The sequence below is a fragment of the Drosophila pseudoobscura genome, chromosome X, assembly GCF_009870125.1.
Source record: "Drosophila pseudoobscura strain MV-25-SWS-2005 chromosome X, UCI_Dpse_MV25, whole genome shotgun sequence".
NCBI lineage: Eukaryota > Metazoa > Arthropoda > Insecta > Diptera > Drosophilidae > Drosophila > Drosophila pseudoobscura.
In genome coordinates this window covers 13,286,828-13,301,510 of record NC_046683.1, presented here as the reverse complement: position 1 = coordinate 13,301,510, position 14,683 = coordinate 13,286,828, and the positions used below count along the sequence as shown (strand labels likewise).

At 43.6% G+C, this 14,683-nt stretch overlaps 1 protein-coding gene across 2 annotated transcripts in view; it reads right to left on the bottom strand.

The window, feature by feature from the left end:
- Positions 1-810: 810 nt before the first annotated feature.
- Positions 811-14,683, bottom strand: part of dpr8 (defective proboscis extension response 8) — a 64,537-nt gene continuing 50,664 nt past the window's right edge. The window contains exons 5-8 of one of the 2 annotated variants that reach the window (XM_033382946.1): positions 9,094-9,221; positions 8,520-8,540; positions 8,000-8,168; positions 811-2,590 (exon numbers count right to left, since the gene is read on the bottom strand). In XM_033382946.1, the coding sequence (XP_033238837.1) occupies positions 2,331-2,590; positions 8,000-8,168; positions 8,520-8,540; positions 9,094-9,221 (578 nt within the window). In that variant the 3' untranslated portion in view covers positions 811-2,330. The remainder of the gene's footprint in view (positions 2,591-7,999; positions 8,169-8,519; positions 8,541-9,093; positions 9,222-14,683) is intronic. The other variant, XM_033382947.1, reaches the window with a different exon arrangement.

The window sequence follows — 14,683 nt, the reverse complement described above, 5'->3', positions numbered from 1 at the left end:
TCATTCGTAGTGGACTTTATTTTTTTTTTTTGTGTTTTTTTTTCCTTTCGTTTTCACCCTTATTTTACACATACATATACATATACATACATATATAGAAATTGGTTGTAGCTTCGTTTTTTTTTTTGTATTTGGTTTTTGAATTACATTCAGTTTTTCCCCTCCGTTCTGTGTCTGATCTGCTTAGGGCTCTCTAGTGCAATGCGATTAGATGATGGACAAGTAGATCAAATAGTATATATGGTATACTCCTACGCCTCCTCATACTCTCATCTTCGACTTTTTTCTACCTATTCTACCTCAAGGACTGCTCTGCAATCGACTACTGATATTATATGGGAGTGCCACACCTCCGTCATCAAGCAGCCCAAGGACAAAACAACACCTAATCTTTCCTTCTCCTTCTAGATCACTTTTTTTAACCATTTTTTTACGCACATATTGCAGAACCGGCTGAGGGGCCATATTTTTTGTTGTCGATGGGTGAAGGCAGGGGGGGGGGGGATCATAACCTATGTATCTTGAAGGGGATTGGATTCTGCTGAAATTTCTCGTAGTCTTTTTTTTTGGGGTTCATTTTTAATTTATTTTTTGTTTGTTTGTATTTGTTTTTTGGTCTTTTGGTTTTTCGTTTTTGGTTTTTTGTTTATTCAATAAATTTTTAATTTTCTAAACGTCATCACATTTATAAAATATATTCCTTCTTGGGGTTCGTCGTGAATCTTGTTACTTTTAATGACATATTCCATGTAATTACGCGCTTAGTATGGAGAGTATCTTTTGTATATGTATCTTGTTTTTCCTATATTTAGAGCATGAGAAATGGGTTCACAGAAAGGGGCTGGGGCTAGGGCTGGAAAGACGTGGGCAATGGGGGGGTTTCTTTTATCTTAGGGGGGGAGGGGAACCAAGAGGGGAATGGAGGGTTAGACCCTGTCTTCTTTTGTGTGGGGTGGGATCGCGGATTCTTTCTTTCTTTCTTTCCTTCCTTTTCTAAACTTAATCTTCTTCTTTTAGCTTGGCTTAGAGATAGAGTATCTATGTATCTATGTGTGCTGTCTGTGTGTGAAGGAGAGAGAAGTATATATCGAGAGAGAGAGAGAGAGAGAGAGAGATAGAGATAGCTATAGAGAGAGACGGAGAGAGGGAGATAGTTTCAATAGCAATATGCTTTTTTAATCGGATAGTTATGTATTTGTTTCTTTATCTGTGGCTTTTCTCTTTATGTATCTTTTCTATCTTTTCTCACACATACAACAACAATTTCTATAGAGAGAGAGAGAGAGAGATACGGATTATTATACTGATCAGATCTGATGCGACACGAAAAAAAAAAAATACAATTATACTAAGATTTTCTTTGTGGTTTTTTGTTTTCGCTTACGTTACTAGATAATCCTCCTGTATCCTTTACCCATCATTCTGTATATTCTGCTACGTCTTTTGCTCCTCCTGCCCCTCCTTTTCTCTGAATCTTTATCTTTACTTAGATTTTACTATAGTCTTGAACTTAAGCCTAAAAAAAAACACTCTGTCCGCCTCAAATTTTGAGGGATCCTTCATCTATATGTATCTGTATCTGTATCTGTTTCTGCGCGCATATATATATGTATGTAATATTTACGAGTATGTATTTATCTTTAGACACCTATAGCTTATAAAATGGAATGGATCCATCTCAAAACAGGGGGAATCTGAATCCATTACGCAATGCAATATCTGTATTCCCACTTGTATCTGTATCTGTAACTGTATCTTTTTGTGTGTGTTTCTTGTTGATCTGCTGGCAATCTCTCATCCGATGCCTTATTTACAATGGGCTTATATTTTTGTATTTCTTGTGAATTTAATGGTTTTGTTGCAAGAACATGTTGCATGAAGAAAATCGTTCGTTTGTTCGTTCTGCACTTTTTTTTTTGTTTTTTCTTTTTTGGGTTTTGCTTTTTGTTTTTCCTTTTCGTTCCAGCTCCAGTTATTTCGCAAAGGACCTTATCTAACGACTACTTAATTTAGTGATAAAAAGGATGTACTCACGCATGCCCCTCCCCCTCTGCATTCCACTCATAGAGCGAAAAATGGAGCGGGGCAAAAAGGAGAAACGAAACGATTTGGAGAACGCAGAACCAAGGCGGTGGCTGGAAGGATCCTGGAACTGGAACGGAAAACCAGAGAGCAGCTGCCCCTTACCCCCGCGCCTCACTCACTCACTCACTCTCCCTCTCTCTCTCTGTCTTTCTGCAGCTCGCTCTATGGAATATTTAGTATTTCATTCCAGTTGGCATTTCGATGGCATTTCCGGCTCCGGCTCCGGTTACGCGGGGGCCGGCTAGTCATGTCCCAGGCACCAGCGAATTCCTCTCCAGCCGCTCGCCGCCCTTGATGTCCTTCAGCTGTCCATTGCCGTTGCCTCCTCCTCGTTGTTGTTGTTGTTGTTGTTGTTGTTGTGTCCTCATCTTGGGTAGGGTTGGGCTGCAGCAGGCAGAGGCGTGCAGCAGAATCAGAGTGCTGCAGACAAGCATCAACATCGAGATCAAAGCCGGTGGCTGAAGTGGCGCCGAGTTTCCATGATGCATGGCCGCCGGATGTTCGCCTGCAATTGAATATCGGATACATGAGTCGCAGCTGCCATTCGATCGGAGGCACAAAACACAGTGGCCATCGACGGGGCTGCAGAGACCTACGCTCTCAAAATGCATGAAATTTGAGTTAATTTCGAGTGCATTGCCTCTGCAGACCATCCAGAAGCTCAGAAAACAAATAAATTATATGCAGAACTGTCGTCTTCACTGGGGAAATGATATTGGGACGATGAAATCCACAACCGATTCATAATCTAAAAGATATTTACATATGCTGCCCCTTAACATATTATAATAATTATTATAGCCAATCTTGGAGTGATTTGTTTGCCAAATCTTATCCGATTTTCGTACTTCCCACATAAGTATTTCATAAAGCATTTCCCCCATTAATGGATGCATTTACATAAGTGTTTCCAAGAGTGAGCAAAATGCGATGGCAAATAAGTTCATTTGAAAGCTGCAGCACTTTTCATGCCAAAGAAGGAGCCTTAAGCTTGCATCTATAGGATGTATCTGTATCTGCATCCCTGACTGCCGCTGCTGCTGCTGCTGGCACTGCTTCTGGCGATGGCTGGCAAATCCAGAAGCTTTATTGCCTATTAACTTAATTGCCGGCAATAAAAACGCCAAGCTACTGGCTAAAAAAAAAACACTGAAAAGATGAACAGAAAGCAGCAACAAACAAGAGGGAAATGTACAATGGTGGAATGCGAATATGGGATACCCTTTAAATGTAAAAGTTAACACAAAATTTAACAAAAAATACAAAAAAAAATGCAGCTTTGATTAAAAGGAACGTTAAGAACTTAAATACCAAAAATACCAGAAAAATACTAGAAAATACCAAAAAAACCTAAAAGAGTAGAAAAAATTTTACAATAAAACAAAGAAAATACCAGAAAAATACTAGACAAATACCAAAAGCCTAACAAACAAACAATACAAGAATATTATAGAATACAAAATACTAAAAACACTAGACATATACCAAAGAGTAATGCACATATACTAGAAGATACTAAAATAACCAGAAAATACTGAATAAATGACCGATAGCCAACATTGGTGTGAGAAACTATATTCCAGATGGAAAACTATCCATCAAAGTAAATGGAAAAATGTAGTCCAATGATAACCGACTTCAGAGAAATAGGAATAGATACGAGGTGTATCTTTGACCGTGCCGTATCCGAGAAATATATGTGGGGTTCTTCGTACCATCTGTTGCCTCTACAGTGCTCCCTCTTTAATTACAGGGTATGGTGATGCCCAACTACTTCCTGGAGACTACTCTGAATAGGAGACGGAGAGTGGGCCATGGGCCATGGACTATGGATGCCTTGAGTGGCATCTTTGAGGGGGGGGCGAGCGTCGGATGGTGGCTGGGGGTGGGTGGCACATCGAGCACACAGATGGCAGATACGGGAGCCATAAATTTTGGCATGAAATGCGCTCGCGGAGAGTCTCTCTGTCTGTGTTTCTGTGCGACGCGGCGACTCCTGCTTCAATTATCATGCATCGTTCGTCCTTTACGAGTTCGTTGATGCCGCATCATGAGCTGTTACTTAAGTGTCTCTCTCCCTCTAGCCCTCCCTGTCTCCTGTCTGTGCTCACTCTCTCTTTTTGCTTGGAAATGAATGCAGATTTGCCAAACCATTTTGCCGCCCCACCCCACCCCGCCCAAGTTCTTTGGCTGCTAAGCATTTTGAAAAGTTTTCCATGCCGAATGCTAAACGACAATGGCCGATAACCAGGAGAAGCGACGTTCCAGCGTTCCAGGCATCCACTAATTACGAAGGATATAAAGCACAGAGAGAGTGAGAGCCAAAAGGAACGTCTGGTCTGCTTAGTTAATACGGTTTGACATAATTAGACATCGTCGGAGCCTCGAGGAGGAGGACTAGGTGGAGTGGAGTGGAGACACAATGAATCGTTCGTCCACTTATGACAGTAATGAGGAGGCAGGAGTGAAGCGAGAGAAGGGAAGGACGCTCTTTCACTCCTGCAGATAAAAGCGTCATAGAAACAACACTTAATTGGATTGGGGTCTCGTACCGATTGTGTGTGTGTGTGGTCGAAAAGACCGCCTGCAGGACAGCAGAAGAAGCAGTTCAATTAATGAAAATGACTTTGATGTCAGTCGACTTTTGTGCGTCTAGGTGTAATGATCGCATCAAATGCTGCCCAAAACACAAGGCAAAACAAACAGCAGTAAGCGGCTTTTGTCTTTGGCTTTGATGCTGAAGCAGCAGCATTATCAATAATGCAATAACGAAGATACACTCGTGCCTCGCATGTATAGGCGCCTCACTAGGCGGGCGGCAAGCCAAGGGGCTTAAGGACGTGCGAGTGAGCAATTTCAGAGGAAAAGGAAAGCCACCAGAGCAACGAGAATGAATATGAGCCGGAAAGCCCCACGAAAGTGAGTTGGAAAACCCTTTTGGATGGCTGCCAACACAATACAAATATGAAATGAAAAACTATTGAATCTGCGATTCGATGAAAGGAACAGCTGTCTGTCGAATGGGAATCCCGCCCGAATGAAGAGAGACTTCCCAAAGGTGGGGGAAAAATTATAGTGGTCCTCGAAGCTGAGAGCAAAAGATAAATACTATATACATACCAGAAATATCAAATATACTACAAAAAATAAGAAAATGCTAAAAAAAATACTTGAAAAGATACTAGCTGATGGACTATAAATATTATCAAAATAACAGAAATACCAAATATACTATACAAAATAAGAAACTTCCAAAAAATCTTTGAAAATATCCCAACTGATGGACTATAAATACTATACAAATTCCAAATATACTATACAAAATAAGAAAATGCTAAAAAATACTTGAAAAGATACTAAAATACCACAAAACTGCCGCTCCGTGTATTCAAAAACGAACAATTCTCAGGCCTGTTCAAGTCTCAAATATGGTCATTCCACACCAAATAGTATCTTTGAGTCCAAGAGATACATATATACAAGATACTCTATGTTTCAGCTGTGAAGTTCGGCTATGATTGGTACCCAAAAAGAACCCCATTTACCTTCTTAGCTATGCTTCGATGCTCAAAGAGGAATTGGGGGAATGGGGTGTGGCTAATACACTTCCCTTTTCGGGGCTTGGCACCACGACTGATCTCTCTGTTTTGCCGGCATTTGGACGGCTTTTGTGTCGATTTCAATTCGGCTTTCTGCTGCCTTTTGGCTGGAGGAGAGGGGGGTTGGCCGTAGTCAGATGCTTTTATTAAATAAACTACTTGGAAATGTGGTGGAAGGCGTCCCGCTGTCCCTGTCACCCTGCTACCCCATCAATCGCCATGCCCCATGGCGCTGGGCCGGGCCGTGCCGGGCTGTGTGGCGTTGGCCCTGCGGCAACGTTGGGGCGCAAACAACTTGTGTTAATTACTTAAGTTTCAGCAGTTGTTCCACTTAACAAGTTGCTTGCTACCACTGCCATGGTAGTGCTACTGCTACTGCTTCTGCTACTGTTACTGCTACTCCTGCCACTTCTCCTGCTGTTTCGTCCTGCTCCTGGCCTTTTTGCCAGAGTGTCAGCTGCTTCTGCTGCTTCTGCTGCTTCTGCTACTGCTGTTGCTGTTATTTTTAGTCTAATTCCAGGGGCATATTTGTTGTAGCGTGCCGCTTACACGCCAAAGTCATTTGCGCTCAAGTTGTTAAACTTTTTGCTTTGTAAGCGCTTTTTTCCGGCCTCAGCGGAAGCCGGAAGGCGGAAGGCGGATGGGGCGCCTGGCACCCGGCTGAGTAGATGGGGTGGCTAGGGGGTTGGCGACTGGGGACTGGGGACTGGGGACTGGGGAGTAGATTGGAGTCGAAAACCATCCAAAGCTCAACACACAGTGGCTGCGGCGTCTGCGGCATAAACGAGTCAAAACTTGCGCAAATGTTGATGCTCAAACTTTTTCCTCAACTAATTTTCTTTGACTTTTCCATGTGTTCCATGTGTGTGCATATATGTACGAGTATCTGTGCATGTACATATGTATGTGTGTCTGTGTACTCCTGCCTCTTGGGTTATTGGCCAATACTTGAGCTACAAATTGAGGTGGCTACAAGGCGGTGAACTTCAAGTAGATATAGGCCCAAAAACTAGGAGATATATGTAGCTCTGAGATTCCCAAAAAGTTTCTAGGAAAAGATGCAAATAATTTGTGAAAAAATATACTGGAATATACCTATGGAAATTAATGAAAACGAGGCCCTTCGCTTAATACACAGAGATTATGAAAAATTATAAGAAAACGATGTAAAATATTTGTATCTTCTTCTCTAATGTTTTTAGTATTTTTCTAGTATTTTTGTGGTATTTTTCGACTTGTTTTATAGAGTTTATCAAACAAAAATCACGACTTTATGGAGACTTGATTTGAATGTTGAGTTTAAATATATTTTCCAAATGATTTAGCGGTTAAGAAGCGATGAAAATCTCCTACTGTATGAAACGGGCTAAAAAGCAGTATTTTTGAAACACAAAAAAAACCTTGAATAGTTTTGCGGTATGAGAGACAAATGTTAAAACAAGCAGAGCATTTAATACTGAAATACTTTGAAATTTCGACAAAGGATATTATCTATTTTTCAGAATAGGGCTTCCAATTGAGTTGAAAACCTATGCCCTTTTTTTTGGCCTGAAACTTGTTGAACTTTTTAATGATGAGAAGAAGATACAAACAAGTGTGGAGACTGCTGTTTTTTTAAATGTTCCATATATGTACGCACCCAAAAAAATACCAACAACTATACCAACATTTAACATTTAGTATTTTTCTGGTAAAAATGAAGGTTAGAAAAAGCTAGAAATATGTTTATTTTTGGTTTTTTCTATTAGCCAGAAAATACTAGAAAAATGCTTTAATTGTATTTGTATTCAATTTTTTTTGGTATTTTCCTAGTATTTTAATCGGAAATTGAAAAAATAACCCACTCGTAGCTGGAGCTCCATTTGCATTGCGGTCAAAAGCGCTCAAAAATTGTACACATACATAATTGTTGGTTCAGTCGTTTGCCCCCAGGGACTACTCTCTCTCTCTCTCTCTCTGTCTCTTTCTCTGTATGTTTAATGTCGTCTCCCCGTGGCGTCTCCAGTGTTGGGAAAAGTTGTCGTCAATCACCGGGCAAAACGCTCCGCTCAGCTCCGCTCTGCTCTGCTCAGCTCGTCTGTCAAATAAAGCCGAAGCAAAAGCTTAGTTGACTTTTGGGCGCCCGCACATTTGTCTTGCTGGAAGCCCCCACCCAGCCCAAAATGGGGAGCTACCCACGTGGCCCAGGATCTCCTTCATTCGGACATGGCATACACTCGTTTCGACCAACAAATAAAAACAGCAAAGGTATGTACATGGGGTGGCTCTTTTGCATAGTGTTAGGACACTGTCCGGCTGGCCGGCTTTCTACTTACCATCAACGATATGGACGCGGACCGATGTGGGATTGGCATTCGAGGGGGCGCATGTGTAGAGGCCCTCGTCCTCCTGTATGGCCTTCTGGACGAGGAGACGGCTGGTGGTCAGTACACCTTTCTCGGTGACTAATGATATGCCGCCGCGAGGTGAATCGAAATTTATGACCTGAAATGAATAACACCCGAAACACGAGAGAGAAACGAAAAAGAACAAAAAAAGAATACAGAGCTTAGTACCACACACAACAATCAGGAGATGCCTGCTGCTCCTGCTGCTCCTTCTGCTGCTCTACGAAATTTGCTACAGATTTTTTTTTTTTTTTGGTGGGATGGGGATGGGTTGGTCGGTCTGTGGCTCTCCAGAGCTCATGTTATTTAAATTTTTATTAATGACAGTCGTTTTAGTCTCAAAAGAGCAGACCAGGATGCAGGACTTACAACGGAACAAAAAGGAAATCATAAAGAAAAATGTAAAAGCTTCACCGATGCTGGTGTTGGTGGAGTGGATATTTTGTACCTTATTGTATCTAGGATCATTCTGTAATGGAAATTCAAAAGTTAAAAATCGAAATTCAAGAGTTAGAAAGTCGCGAAAAATTCACACTTTTAAGGGCTTTCAAATGTGTTGTGTGGTATCTCTTTTGAGGTATTTCTTTGGTATTTAATTGAAGAAAAGGTGACCTAAAGTTGGGGAATATTTCCCCATGAACTGCATTTCTAAATATATTAGATTTTTCTATAATTTCCTAAATTACTTTTGTATTTCTAAGGGTTCTTCAGCGAATCGAAGGCCAAAACATGTCAGAGTGTCTGAAGGACACTTTCCTGATTGTTCGAGTGGTCTTAACGGTTCTGTGGGTGGTGGTGGGGGGGAGGTAAACACTACCACCGAACACTAATAATCGTAAAAAGTGTAAGACATCTCTGTGGGCAGTGGAGTGGGGCCGGACCCTTGTCAAATGTAATTATTGATGCTGCTCTTATCCCTCGCTCTTTTTTGCTGTCATATATCGTATAGACCCCCATATATGGTACACGTGCAGCTGTCATGTGGTGGGGCATTGGTGGGGCACTGGTGGGGGCGCACTCACCTCGCGATTGTGCGACCAGGAGACGGTTGGCGGCGGTTCCGGTGCAAATTTCACAATGCAGGTTAAATTGATGGTGGATCCTTTGTTGATGTGCAGGTCGGGGCCACCAATGACCTCGGTGATGGGTTCTGCACGAAAAAGAGACCAAAAAGAGGGGTTTAAAATCCATTGCATAAGCACTGAAAATGGGGCATAAAACATTTTGAGAGCTCATTTCGACAATAAAAGTACAAAAAAAACACAAGAGGCGCAAGCTCGAACAAGAGTTACCCATCATGAGGGCCATGAGATGGCCAATTCGTGCCCAGAGGATTACAGGGTATGGCTCAGGTACAGACAACAGACAGCAGGATTGTGTATATCTCTATAGAGAAGGGGGCCAAGGACACTCGGAATCGTCCTCGTTTAAGAAAAGTTTATCTACCGTTGCGTTAAATTGTTTTCTTTCCTGCTGCGTAACCAGGGGTCGTATCTTAGGGGGAAGAACAAGCACAGCACACAGCCCCCCCCTGGAACATCTCATTCGCCCCCTCCCACCCCCCGTCCATGAATATTCGTGTGTGTGTGTGTGTGTGTGTGTTTGTATTTGACATTTACACGTTTGTTTACTCTCTTTATTCATCGTAAAACAATTTCTGACTTTTTCGAAGGAGCAAAAAAGCCAAGAGAACAACGGAGGCTAAAAATACAAGCACACAAAAACGATAGCAAGAAAGTCAACCAGAATAAATGCAAAATGACAGCAGAGCCCGTAGGGGGCGGGGGAGGAGCAGCCAAAGATATGGAGATACAAGAGACAGAGAGAGAGAGAGATACAAAAAGATACAAATTCAGCAGCAAATTGTGTCATTAGTTCAAGGACATTGATTGAAATCTCTCTCTCTGTGTGTATTTTTTGGGCAGCCACTATTGGAAAATATTTTCCGCCTCGAAATACCACACCTGAATGGATCGAAGCTTTTGATACACTTTTAACGCCATAATCCATCAAATACCAACAGTTTATTTGGTATTTTTTATGGTATTTTCTGTATTTTCTAGTCTGTGTGGCAGACTCTTTATAATAATCCTCATACCCGCTCGGCACTCTCTCTCTCTCTGTCTCTCTCTATCTCTGCCACTCCTTTCTGCTCATAAATTGGGGGATTTCTTGTATGGCTTTTTTGGCTGCTCTCGCTCTCTCCCATTCTCCATCTGTGAGTGTCTGAAAGTGCAGTAACTGTACTTTGGCTAACGGTTATGTGCCCCCTCTCTCTCTAACTGGAGGTGGCGCCCGTGCCAAAGGTTAGCACAAGTTATGTACTGGCAAATGGTGGCCCAATTTTCTTGTGCAACACTCACTCGTACGAGTGCCTCGTGTCTCGTATCTCGTATCTCGTATCTCTCAATCTCCATTAGAACCAAGCCCCCCCTCCCCCTCCCTCCTGTCTACGTGCCCCATTTTGCGGCAGATTTGATCTCTGATGTGGGGAGGAAAATCAAGGAATACGCGGAACGGAAGGAATAAACGTCAAAGTAAGCTTGCATTTTTGTAGGAATTTATATATGTATTCCCTGTTCTTGTGGTCTACGATCTGTGGGCTCTGTGTCTCTGTGTCTCCGTGTCTCCGTGTCTCTGGCGAGTGTGTATCTGTATTTACGGGTATGTCTGCTGCTCGTACTCGCAGAGCACAACCGTCTTCTCCATCAGGCAGTAGAGAACGGCGTAGACATCCAGCTTGAGCTCCTCGTTGCGCTCCAGCAGGGCCAGGCCATGGAGCATGCTTTCGGCCAGATTATCTATGTCCGCCTTCAGTGCCTCCTTGGAAATGGTCAGCAGCATGTCGTAGTCGGCCTTCGTGCGCTCCAGTGCGTAGGCGATTGAATCCATCGTCTCTCTCGAAGGCTCACGATGCCCCGCCAACACCTCCTGGGGGGGCACGTCCTCCTCCGGCGTCTCGTCCGCCAATTCCCAGAAAGGGGCTGTACTTTCGGCCATTATTTAACTCGTAAACAGTGAGCTGTCGTTCTGTTGTAGAAACGAGTGTTTTACTATTTCTATGATACTCAAACGACGAAAGGAATCTTTCGGGTGGCTTTTCCAACGAATATTTGGGATATTTTTTTGGATAAAATTTTGGCATAAAGGGATTTGGCCAGCGGGGAACAATGGGGAAATGCATAAATTGTTTGACACTCTCTCGACTCAATCCAGGACACATAATCACATAACAATCGATTCACGAATGCTGCCACTGGCGCTGCCGCTGGCATCATCATCTCTCGGTGATTATCAAAATGTGTGCTGCTGCTGCTGTTGCACGTACCCCATACATATATATACATATATAATATGCATTGTGCTGCATCCATAATGGACTTCTGATGATAGATTCCTGCCCTGCCACATGCCACATGAGGCTGCTGCTTTTGCTGTCAATTGCAAGCTGTTTTCCCGTACAACTGCCAGCCTTTTGTCTCCGAATTTCGATTCTGGAAGTCAATCAATGGACAAAAGTGGATTTTGCATATATATACATATATATATATATGATGTATATATATATATGCGATATATAAGCCATTAAACCAATCAACAATCGAATCGATGTGTACGTGCCTCCCATTGTGTCCTGCGCCTTGTTGACTTCTGAGGGACACAATGCCTCTCCTCCATTCAATCGTTCGACAATTGCCTTCAAATATATCTCCACCCTCCGCCCCCTCGCGGATGAAAAATTCCCCATAATTTTCCGAGCATCGTTTCGACCCCGAAAAACTATAATTTTCCTGAGAAAGTTCCGTCTTGAAGTTTTCTGTACGTTTTGGCCATAAAATCGCGCCTCGTAGAACAATGGTGGCGACAAGCGGCAACAAATTTTATTACCTCCCCGCCGTAAGAAAAGCAAACAAAAAGGATCCATGCCCAAGGATCCATTCCACCTTCTGTTTGGCTCTGGCATTCGGGACAATTCAATTGAAAAAACATAAAGGTTTATGGGCGTGTAAGCCTTTTGCCTCTCTCTCTACCTCTCTCTGCCCCAGTAAGTGGGTGATTGTGTGATGTTATAGGGGCAGCATTATGTTAACCTTTATGGCGGCAACAGAGGCACACACACACACACACACACAGGCACACCTCGTTAAAGTGGGCGAAACTTTGATACTCTACGAAGATTAGGGGATTATACACACAGAGGAGAGGGAGGGAAGAGCTTAAGCACAGAAGCTTCCAAAACACTCCAGAGCGCCAGCTCTGCGTGGCTTACAGCCTGTTGCCTCTCTGTTAAAAGCTCATTCTCGCGCTTTTTTTGCTCTCTGACGGTCCAAGCTCGCTCTCGCACTCTTTTGCTCTCTTCCGATCTCAGACAGCGCTCACCGTTTCGTTGCAGGTAGGCGAGCATTATTTGCGTTTTAGCAGCCGTTTGCATCGGCCAAACAAACTTACATACATACGACGCAGCATATACATATATATGTACATATATATTGGACCACCAAGTCCGTCCCTACAATTATTGTTTTTGCTTTGAGTGTTTGCTACTTTACCACTCGCAAAATGCCGAATGCAAGATCTGCTGATAACCCGACACGAATGTGCAAGTCGAAGCAACCAACAAATGGAGCGTGAGTGAGCGAGAGAGAGAAAGATGCTGTTTATCTGTTTGCCTGCGCATTAACAGCGCCGTTAACAGAGCTGCTGCCCGAAGCATTGTTGTTGCTATTTTCATTGGGTTTCTACCTGCAGCCGCTGATCTGTCGGCTGACCGAACATTTGCCTCTCGCTCTCTCTGCAGGGAGGCTCGGGGCGTGGTTTTGCGGTGGTTTGCAGGAGAATGAAGGAATGCAAGAACTGAGCAACGGGGTATCGAGCATCGACTTGGGGTATATTCGGCTGTATAGACATTTGTTGATGTGGGGTATGGAAGCACTTGTGTGCACTTGGAGATTCTTCAGCTGTGGGGGGCAGAATCTGAAATTCCTTCTCATTGATTTGTCCACCTTCGACAAGCTCCCCCCCCCCCCCCCACACACAGCATTCAAATTCGACCCAAAACAAAACAAAAGAAAAACGGTATAACCAGTGGGCGAGCGAATGAGAGGGTGAGTGAGTGGACGTCGTGCGTGTGCGTGTTAGCGTCCTTCTCGGGCTCCAAAGGTTGCCCCTTTTGAGAATCTTTATTTCATTGGTTGGGGGGAGGGTCGGGGGGTTTGGGCTGAAAAAACATGGACATTTGATAGGTTTTATTTGTGTTTTTATTGAAATTTATTGTTTGATTTACACGAGTTTAAGTGACAGCCAACACAACACACAAAGTATTTGTACGGGCGGGACGGCGGAGGGGGGTGGCAATATTTTTTGGGGGGCCATAAATCAAATTCGAAAGCCCCGGCATAAAAGTTGCAAATTAGGCTACAAATGTTGACAAGGCGATTAATCAAAGTGCAAGGCAGCGGAGCAAATGCAGCAAAACTAATTCAATATAGAGAGAGGGGGAGAGACAGAGAGAGAGGGAGAGGGAGAGAGAGCACTAACCGAAAAGGAGTCATGAATCATTCATAAGCACCGTTTATACTCCACCCAGAGATTGGAGTCTCTCCACCAGAAATTACGTTGATTAATGAGTGTCTCACACTGTCACTCTCTCTCTCTCTCTCTCTCTCTCTTCCCCATGACTCTGTTCGTGTCTTTTTGCATTTTGGTCACGCAGACCGCAGAGGAGTTGCGATTCCACCTACTGTTCGTTCAGTAATTGAGTCCGCAAGTGGGCGAACGAGTGTCCCATTGGCGAAGGAGAAACTAAAAATCACCAAAAGATAATCCAAATTCCAAATGGCCTCCAAGGAACTCCTCCGAGGAACGGCCTCCATCTCATGCATGACCGAACTTTTGTCTGTGAATCGCATTTCTATCTCTCTATCTGCATCTCCATTTTGGGCCAAATTAAAAGTAAAAAGGTCATAAATTCCTCGTGGGAATGTGCCACAGAGTGGGGCATGGGGCATGTGGCATGCGGCATGCGGCATGGGGTAACTCCTTCTCCAATTATTCGTATGCGAGAGAGAATCACCGCATGAATGGCATAAATAATAAACCTACTGCATACTTCCAGGCGCCACACGCATCCGAAAGCCACGCACATGGACCCCCCCCCCTCTCACAGATACACACATACAGATACACAGATACAGCCACAATGAGAGGCGCTTTTGATGATTTTCCATCTGGTGGTCGGTCCCTCGTGTCGTATGCGTAATATTTGTTTAATATTAACCCAAACGCATCATCATACACAGAAGGGGGGGGGGGGCACGACCACGCCCCTTTGAGCCCACACAACCACTGCCACGCCCCGCATGCCCACACACACACGAGTGCCCACTCCCTTCGAATGACCCGCAATTTTTCCATGAGACCCGCTTTGGGAGTCCGGAGGCTTTGGCTTTGTTTTTAAAGCCGCTTTTGGTCCCCGAAATCAGGGGATAAACGTGGCGCCCGAAACAGGGGAACGGGGGGGCATGGAAACAGGAATTTGTGGATCAATAAATTAAGTCTCTAAAAAGGGGAATCTGTTTAAATTTCAGCCCAAAACAAAGGCCGAAAATAGCA